Genomic DNA, 8,355 nt, shown 5'->3' with positions numbered 1-8,355 from the left:
TCTGTCATAATCAACCTGTTCTGTGTATCCCACGCTTGGCATTTTTAGGAAGACGCGTGGAAATAAATCACTCATAGTGGTGAAAATAATTTATTAAAAAAAAATTAAATTGGCAGATTTTAACCAACCTATTAACTGGGAGTTTTTTAATTCGTTCTTGTAGTACAACAACAGCTATGGAGATTATATGCGGGTTTTTTTTTTTAAGAAAAGGTATATGAGATGCTTAACGCGCGTTTTATCTTTTATTATCTGAGTTCCCTTGACTTTTTAGAGTGTCTATCACGAGTGTTTGGCTCCAAAGTTGCTAAGACGAGCTGCAAAAAGCGGCGAAATCCTACGGTCTACTTCGCACTAATCGATTGCTGGTAAGAAAAAGTAGTCGCGGCCGCTTTTTATGACGCCGCCACGAAACCACCCGGCGTGAACAATGAAAACGTAATTGACTGTCTGTACTTGGTTACGTCACTTTTAATCCCTTTCGAAGAGAGATAAGTCGCGTATCGCGATGCTAACCGCCATCGCTTCTCAAGGAGAACCCCAATAGGATTGATATCAGCTTGTCACGTAATAACTAATAAGGAGAAATAGAATATTGCGGATTTATCTCTCTACTATCCTCGTTGGTGGGTCTCGATTTGATCGCGTTAAATAAATTTCGAAAGATTAGCAAGCATTTTCGTCGGATCCGTCCCAGCAATCGCTGATACTGTCGCATATTTTTTTCTTGGGTAAACATTTCCCCAAAGGACAACGATGACCCTCGCAAGTAGCCGAGATGGCGGCCGTCGGTTTCTCGTTGTTCTCTGTGGAAAATATAAATATTTGCTCGATTATTTGGGAAGTTTGGCGCGTAGCTAACGGAGAACGCGTCTTTGCGCGGGGCAGTATCGAATTCTTTATCGAAGTTGATCTCGGCGCGAGGCCTTTTAAAATAAACTTGGCAATTGTCCCTTCGTCGAAAGCCGATGTAAATAAAGCGACACGCCGCGGCAGCGCGTTGGGAAGTTTGGAGTCACTCGAGATTTTTGGCCCTCCCAAAGAGGCACTTTTCTTTTGAAAGTTAAGTTGAAGGTTTCGATGTCACATTTATCTGGGAATCGGAACGTAGGAGGAGGGGGCCAAGCTCTCAGCCGCTTTTCGAAATACTTGAACCCGGTTCAAAATCTAGGGCCCGTACTATCACTTTCCGTTGTAGGTTAGTGTATATCTCGGAAGCTAAATTTAGGTTTCCTGTCACTATCGCTGATCGTTCAATTTTGATAAATTTTTCTTTTACCATATGTTTGTTTTGGTTTGTAAAACGCGAGAACGAGCCTTCTTTCGAAACTTACCAATGACGGAATAGATCCATTCCAAGTAGTTGACCACTTTGGTGTAGACGCCGGGCCTGCCCGGCCGTCCGCAACCGTCCCCGTTGCTGGTCACTCCGACTAGACTCCACCTCCCGTTTGGCCTTTGACACATAAGCGGTCCACCAGAATCTCCCTTTAGTTCGAGAGTTTTGGAAGTTAGATATATAGTTGACATATTTCGACCCAGATTCGCGTCTTACCAAGCAGGCGTCTCGACCTCCTTTCTCGTAGCCGGCGCAGAACATGTTGTCCGTGATTTTGTAAAGAGGCAAGAATGAGGTTCGCTTGCGACATTCTTCCGTCGAAATGATGGGTAGTTGCACTTCTTGTAACGTATCGGCTGTGTCGAAAACATCATCGATATTTAGTTCCCGTCAGCTTTCATTTAAAAAAGCGACGACTTACGAAAGATGCGTCCCAGTTCGAAGAGTTTCCCCCATCCTATCGCCGTGCACATTTGTCCTTCCCAAGTGCGCATGTCCTCGGTGATTTGAGGCATGCAAATGGGCCTGATGTGGTCGCTGAATTGGATGGGCTTCTGCAGTCGAAGCAGAACTATGTCGTTGATGAATCCCCGATCCAAGTAATCGGGATGAAGATGGATGTGAGTGATGTTCGCGATGAGCTCGTAGGGTGACGGAATTTCGCTACCTCTTCTCAGTAAGCCCATTCTGGCAGTCCAGTGCGCTTCTTTTGAGCTGCGTTGGGAAGATTTTGGGTTAGCCGTCGTTTCCTTGGCAAAAAGAAATTGGATCTTACTGAAAGAAGCAGTGTCCGGCTGACATGATCCATTGCTCCTTGATGATGACGGCGCCGCACTGGAATTCCCCTTCTTTGTAGAGCGCCACTTGCCACGGCCAAGAACCGAACAGGGAACTTTGACCTCCCACGATTCGACGTCGAAATCCCAAATTCAAGGGGCGTAGACCGCATTCTGTAACCGGGGAACATCAAATATATAAATTTTAAGTTGTCTTGTATTAGCTGGAGAAAGCTCTTACCTAAAGAATTGCAAGTGACTTTGAGAAGATTTTTATCAGGACACGTAGTTGATTCGAGTGAATGGATACTGCGAAATGGAAAGCGATACGTTTTAGCTTTAACCGTAGACGTATTCTAAGTTAGTTTTCGAACGTTTACCTGAGTCCGGGTACTGACTGTTGACCTTGAAATTTAAAATATTCGACTTTTGTCGTTTGAATGGGTTCTTGTTCCTCTCGGACGGCCACCATTCCCCGGAAAGACAACGCGTGGCACACGGATTTTCCCAGCTCTTCAACCGTCCAATCGCTGCTACCCAGGATGGAGGTGATTGGGAAGTTCGAGACGCACAGCTTCCCCCATTTGCCGTTCTTCCTCAAGACCAGATGACCTTCTTGCTCGTAATGGACCGACTTCATATCTTTCTCGTCGTTTATTAGTTTCACTGGAAGATTAGAGAACCATGCTGGCATCGATTTAACTCCAAGAGTTATTTGTCTATCTTACGGCAGTGAGATTCGTCCTCGGCTCCCGGACAATCTGGTATCCCGTTGCAAACCTTTGTTTGATTGATGCACATCTTAGCACCCGGACAGATGAATTTATCGCTTGAGCACCAGGCTGAAAATATAGAAAGACGTATGTTAGGAGGATGATAATTGCTGGAGTAACGTAAAGCCAAATTGGACTTACGGCAGTTTTTCTCGTCGCTGTAATCCCAACAGTCTATGACTCCGTCACAAATTTTGGTTTTAAATATTCTAGTTTTTAGATAATCAGCGCAACCTATGTTAATTTAAAGGAAAGAATATTTTAATATTTAAATTATCAGTCGCTAATGGGACGCGGAAAAACATTTACTGCAGTTAGCTTCGTCCGAGCCATCGGGGCAATCCTTTTGTCGGTTGCACTGCTTTAACCTAGGTACGCAAGTTTTGGTTGATACGCACGTAAATTCGTCCTTGTCCTTGCATTCTGAAAGTTGTACGCAACGTTTATAAAGGTAAGTTTTAGCGAATCGGGAGTGCTGTACTTTTAATCGTGCTCCCCGCGATGGACTGCAAGTCAAAATCATCGGGATCGCCTTCTAATCGAACTTTCGTTAATGAAACGACGTTGGAATTGGGTTTAGTGGTCGGCGTGAAGGGCGTAATCGGCTTCGTCGTCTCTCCGATGTTGTTGGTCGTTCCCGTGAACGAAATTTCTTCTAGCGTTATGGACGTGGTAAAGTCTGGCTTTAGCGTCGGATACTTAGTGATGTTTTCCGGTTTGGAGTGGAAGAATGGTTTACTGATAGACAGAATTTCGTATTTGTCTCTCAAGCTCAAGCCATCGTCGACTGAAGACGAGTCCTTGTAGCCGTCGTTACCTCCGTTGTACGGGTTGTACTGTGAAATTATTTTAGGAACGCGTCCCGGACTCGATTGATCGTCGGAGTTATTCGGAGGTTTTATGAGTTTCAATTCAGCCGTTGTGATATTAACCGATACGTCGGCAGACGATTCGTTCTTTTTTACTTGGCTCTCGTCAATTTTTGGTTTCGGGGTTGGTAGTTGCAAATAAGCTTGGCCTTTACTGGAACCGCGCACGTGAAACGGAACGTTGACTTTCACATCGGAATTTGGAAAGTAAGGGGCTTTAGTGCTAGGTGCGGCGCTCGTACTAAGCTGAATCTTTTTGGTCGGCGTTGGCCTTGGCGAGAAGTAGTTCGCCTTTGTCGTTGGTTTTCTAATCCGATAGGGGATATTGGGCCTGGGTGGCTTGTCGTTCTGGGTCCTGGCGTTTCTTATTATCAACGACGCTCCGACGGTCAACTCGCTGGACGTATCCGTCTTCCTGGTCGTTGTTTCGACCACCGTTTTTGGTCTCTTTGTAGTCGATGCGGGAATGGTTATCATATCCGGAATGACAGCGTCGTCAACCGCTACTACGAAACCCTGGCCTCTGACCGGAGGCCGACGCAAATTTAAACTAGCTTCTACTGGAATCTCCAACGGAATATTGGGTTTATCATTTTTTTTAATGTTCGTCATAACCGGCAACACCAGCCCGGAATGAATGTTCTGAGCGCTGGCCTGCGACCCTGGCCCGTTCAGCCTGCGAACGGACGCGTTGAGTTTGGACGGCGGGCTGTGCGAATCGCTAATAAGCAACGGAGCTCCGATTTCCACATCCGGAAGTGGAATGGCTTCTCCTTGATGGAAACTACTCTGCGTGGTCGCTTTAACTTTAACGGAAGACGGCAAACTGTTCGTGGTGGCTGGTTTGTTAGTTGAGCTAGGGACCGGATCGTCTTGGTGGCTTCTCACTACGGAGAAACCACTGACTAACCTCACTCCCGATGACGTTTTGTTTTGAGCGACGTTTCCCGTTTTGTTTAGTGTCTTTCCGTTCAGCGTCAATGTAGAGGACCGTACGGGTACTTCTTGCACCGGCACCGCGGTTTTATTGGGTTTCGAAGCAACTTCGAAGCCGTTACTTACTCTGTCGTGGATGTAGGTTTTGTTTTGTTGATTCCTGAGACCCCTTCTTATTTGAGGGTCGCTGTATAAGACGGGAATTGAGATTTTAGGTGTGGCGGTGGTGAAGAGGTTCGGGATGATTTGTTCCCCTCGTTCGACCGACGGACGCATCACCTCACTCGCCATTAACGGTCGCCAAGGACCCAAATTGATTGGGATTTCTTCTTCGACTATCCGATGGCTGCCAATATTCGCCGACACCGTTGACGTTGTGGAAGACGTACTTAGGCTCGAAGAGGGACTCGCTGTCGTAGTGGTACTCGTGGACGTTATACTAGCTACCCCGCTCCGGTTGAGATTCGTATATGACGATCTGAATGTCTCGAATCGCGAGTGTTCTTCGTCATCTGAAATTATTACTCTTTTTATAGATTCTTAACTATTATTGATCTGTCCAATAGTGCTTTACCTAACACGTAGACTGATTCTATTTTGAGAGGCCCCAAAATCGAAGAATTCGGCCTTTGTAATTCCCTTTTAAGTATTTGTTTGGCCGTGTTACTTAGATTATTATCGCTGGTGCCATTGAAAGTGGGGTCTTCCAACGTGACGTAGAATATCACTTCTAAGCTGCCCTCTCTAATTTGACACAATATTTTCGCGTTACCAAATAATTTACGGATAATTATATTCCTTTATGTCTATACTCACTGAAACTCCCAAACTTTGACCTTCACCAGCGCGTTACGTAAACTGCTTTCTTTGTACACCTTCTCCAGCTAAAAAAACAGGCGAGATTTAGATTCCAAGAACTTACGACGCGATAGGAAAGTTGCGTACCAGTTTTTCGTATTTTTCAGCTTTTTCTTGAAACTCCCTGGACGTGCTGTCTAATAATTGAGGCGCGAATTGATCCCCTTCAACTACCCGTAATTTCCCCATGAATGACACGACTGAAAATAAACACGCGTGTTTAAAAAAATGCTCATCTTTCGCAATCCTTGGTAATAACCGTCCATACCTGATGAGTTTCTGAGATGAGTGAGCCCTACAAGAAAAACCCATATCAAAACATATTCGAGTTAATGTTCCTAGCAGGAATTCACACTTCTACTTGGAATGTTATCTTTCCGTATCGCGTATGGTAAGATCACTCTGACGGCTTTGGCCTCGTCTACGAGAGAAAAAAATCCCCTTTGCGCGCGCTCCCCTCTCACGTTGTTGTTTGTTAAGTTAATATAGTGACGTCAAAAAAAAACCGTCAGCCGCATCGAGACGAAAATTTGCCGCAAACCCGCGATAAGCATTCCAAGTAGAAGTATGGATTCCTGTTCCTAGTAATTGGCATCATAGACAAATAAAAGATGCTCCAGGACAGTTATCTTCTCCGAAACGCGTTTTCTCAACGTTATCCCCCCGGACTACTAGCGCCACCTTTTGAAAAAATGTTACAAACGCAAAATTAAACAACTTTCGGTACGATGACGAATACCGACCGGGAAAACATGACGGGTGTTGTACCCAATTCCGTTTCTTCCCCTTACGCCACCAACAAGTGGAGGTTTAAGTTGACGACAATTTTAGTACGGGGAATGGTGCGGGATAACTGGCCTGAATAATCTTTTTTTTTCTTTGCTGGTATCCACGAGAGCCTTTGAACTTACAGCCCAAGTAGACCGAAGCGGCAATGACCCCCGTTAAGAGGAGGAATCCGACGATGATGGCGCATGCCAGCAGCAAAGAACCTTTGGAGCAGCGTCGGCAAGGAACCCTGGAGTCGGAACACTTCCATTTCCGGCGGTTGCATTTTCTGTGGGACCTTTCGTTTCTGTCCTCCCAGACCAAGTAGGGAGCTTTGCGGTGGTAGGAACTCGTGTAGGGAAGATAGTCCTCCGGGAATGTGGCGCTGAACGACAGGATGTCGAGGCGTTGCTACAATTAGAAAAGATAGTTGGTCAAAATATCGTCCATTGCCTTATTCTAAATTTAATCTAAATTAGATTAATTAGGGATCCGTTACAAACATTTTCGGAAAATAAATAAATGTTTCTATGGAAATATAATTTAAGCATTTCTATAAAAAATTGTGTTTTCAAATATTTCCGTAGAAATAAATAAATATTTCTATGGAAATATAATTTAAGCATTTCTATAAAAAATTGTGTTTTCAAATATTTCCGTAGAAATAAATAAATGTTTCTATGGAAATATAATTTAAGCATTTCTATAAAAAATTGTGTTTTCAAATATTTCCGTAGAAATAAATAAATATTTCTATGGAAATATAATTTAAGCATTTCTATAAAAAATTGTGTTTTCAAATATTTCCGTAGAAATAAATAAATGTTTCTATGGAAATATAATTTAAGCATTTCTATAAAAAATTGTGTTTTCAAATATTTCCGTAGAAATAAATAAATATTTCTATGGAAATATAATTTAAGCATTTCTATAAAAAATTGTGTTTTCAAATATTTCCGTAGAAATAAATAAATGTTTCTATGGAAATATAATTTAAGCATTTCTATAAAAAATTGTGTTTTCAAATATTTCCGCAGAAATAAATAAATGTTATATAAGTATTTCTATAGAAATTCATACATTGTCTATACATATTTCGATATAAATGCATTCATTGTCTATACATATTTCGATATAAATGCATACATTGCCTATACATATTTCTATAGAAATTAATACATTGTCTATACATATTTCAATAGAAATGATTACATTGTCTATACATATTTCTATATAAATTAATACGTTGTCTATACATATTTCTATAGAAATTAATACGTTGTCTATACATATTTCTATAGAAATTAATACGTTGCCTATACATGTTTCTATAGAAGTTAATACATTGCCAATACACATTTCTATAGAAGTTAATACATTGCCTATACATATTTCTATAGAAATAATACATTGTCTATACATATTTCTATAGAAGTTAATACATTGCCTATACATATTTCTATAGAAATAATACATTGTCTATACATATTTCTATGGAAGATAAAGGATTCCGATTATAATTTTTCCGAATTTCTATGGAAGATAAAGGATTCCGAATATGATTTTTCCGAATTTCTATGAAAGATAAAGGATTCCGAATATAATTTTTCCGAATTTCTATGGAAGATAAAGGATTCCGAATATAATTTTTCCGAATTTCTATGGAAGATAAAGGATTCCGAATATAATTTTTCCGAATTTCTATGGAAGATAAAGGATTCCGAATATAATTTTTCCGAATTTCTATGAAAGATAAAGGATTCCGAATTTCTATGGAAGATAAAGGATTCCGAATATAATTTTTCCGAATTTCTATGGAAGATAAAGGATTCCGAATATAATTTTTCCGAATTTCTATGGAAGATAAAGGATTCCGAATATAATTTTTCCGAATTTCTATGGAAGATAAAGGATTCCGAATATAATTTTTCCGAATTTCTATGAAAGATAAAGGATTCCGAATTTCTATGGAAGATAAAGGATTCCGAATATAATTTTTCCGAATTTCTATGGAAGATAAAGGATTCCTAATATAA

The 8,355-nt window shown here is 41.3% G+C and overlaps 1 protein-coding gene across 1 annotated transcript in view; it reads right to left on the bottom strand.

Moving 5' to 3' along the window:
- Nucleotides 1-140: 140 nt before the first annotated feature.
- LOC149941043 (uncharacterized) overlaps nucleotides 141-8,355 on the bottom strand; it is a 31,657-nt gene continuing 23,442 nt past the window's right edge. The window contains exons 2-17 of the mRNA XM_090178246.1: nucleotides 6,463-6,730; nucleotides 5,820-5,846; nucleotides 5,639-5,751; nucleotides 5,510-5,577; nucleotides 5,268-5,437; nucleotides 3,370-5,205; nucleotides 3,198-3,311; nucleotides 3,030-3,122; nucleotides 2,844-2,957; nucleotides 2,496-2,781; nucleotides 2,357-2,424; nucleotides 2,115-2,289; nucleotides 1,761-2,053; nucleotides 1,556-1,695; nucleotides 1,335-1,488; nucleotides 141-806 (exon numbers count right to left, since the gene is read on the bottom strand). Of these exons, the coding sequence (XP_090034372.1) occupies nucleotides 667-806; nucleotides 1,335-1,488; nucleotides 1,556-1,695; nucleotides 1,761-2,053; nucleotides 2,115-2,289; nucleotides 2,357-2,424; nucleotides 2,496-2,781; nucleotides 2,844-2,957; nucleotides 3,030-3,122; nucleotides 3,198-3,311; nucleotides 3,370-5,205; nucleotides 5,268-5,437; nucleotides 5,510-5,577; nucleotides 5,639-5,751; nucleotides 5,820-5,846; nucleotides 6,463-6,730 (4,059 nt within the window). The 3' untranslated portion in view covers nucleotides 141-666. The remainder of the gene's footprint in view (nucleotides 807-1,334; nucleotides 1,489-1,555; nucleotides 1,696-1,760; nucleotides 2,054-2,114; nucleotides 2,290-2,356; nucleotides 2,425-2,495; nucleotides 2,782-2,843; nucleotides 2,958-3,029; nucleotides 3,123-3,197; nucleotides 3,312-3,369; nucleotides 5,206-5,267; nucleotides 5,438-5,509; nucleotides 5,578-5,638; nucleotides 5,752-5,819; nucleotides 5,847-6,462; nucleotides 6,731-8,355) is intronic.

Source organism: Leiobunum rupestre, chromosome 6 (genome assembly GCF_980474605.1).
Source record: "Leiobunum rupestre chromosome 6, qqLeiRupe1.1.hap1, whole genome shotgun sequence".
Taxonomy (NCBI): domain Eukaryota; kingdom Metazoa; phylum Arthropoda; class Arachnida; order Opiliones; family Sclerosomatidae; genus Leiobunum; species Leiobunum rupestre.
This window is presented reverse-complemented; position numbering and strand designations above follow the sequence as displayed.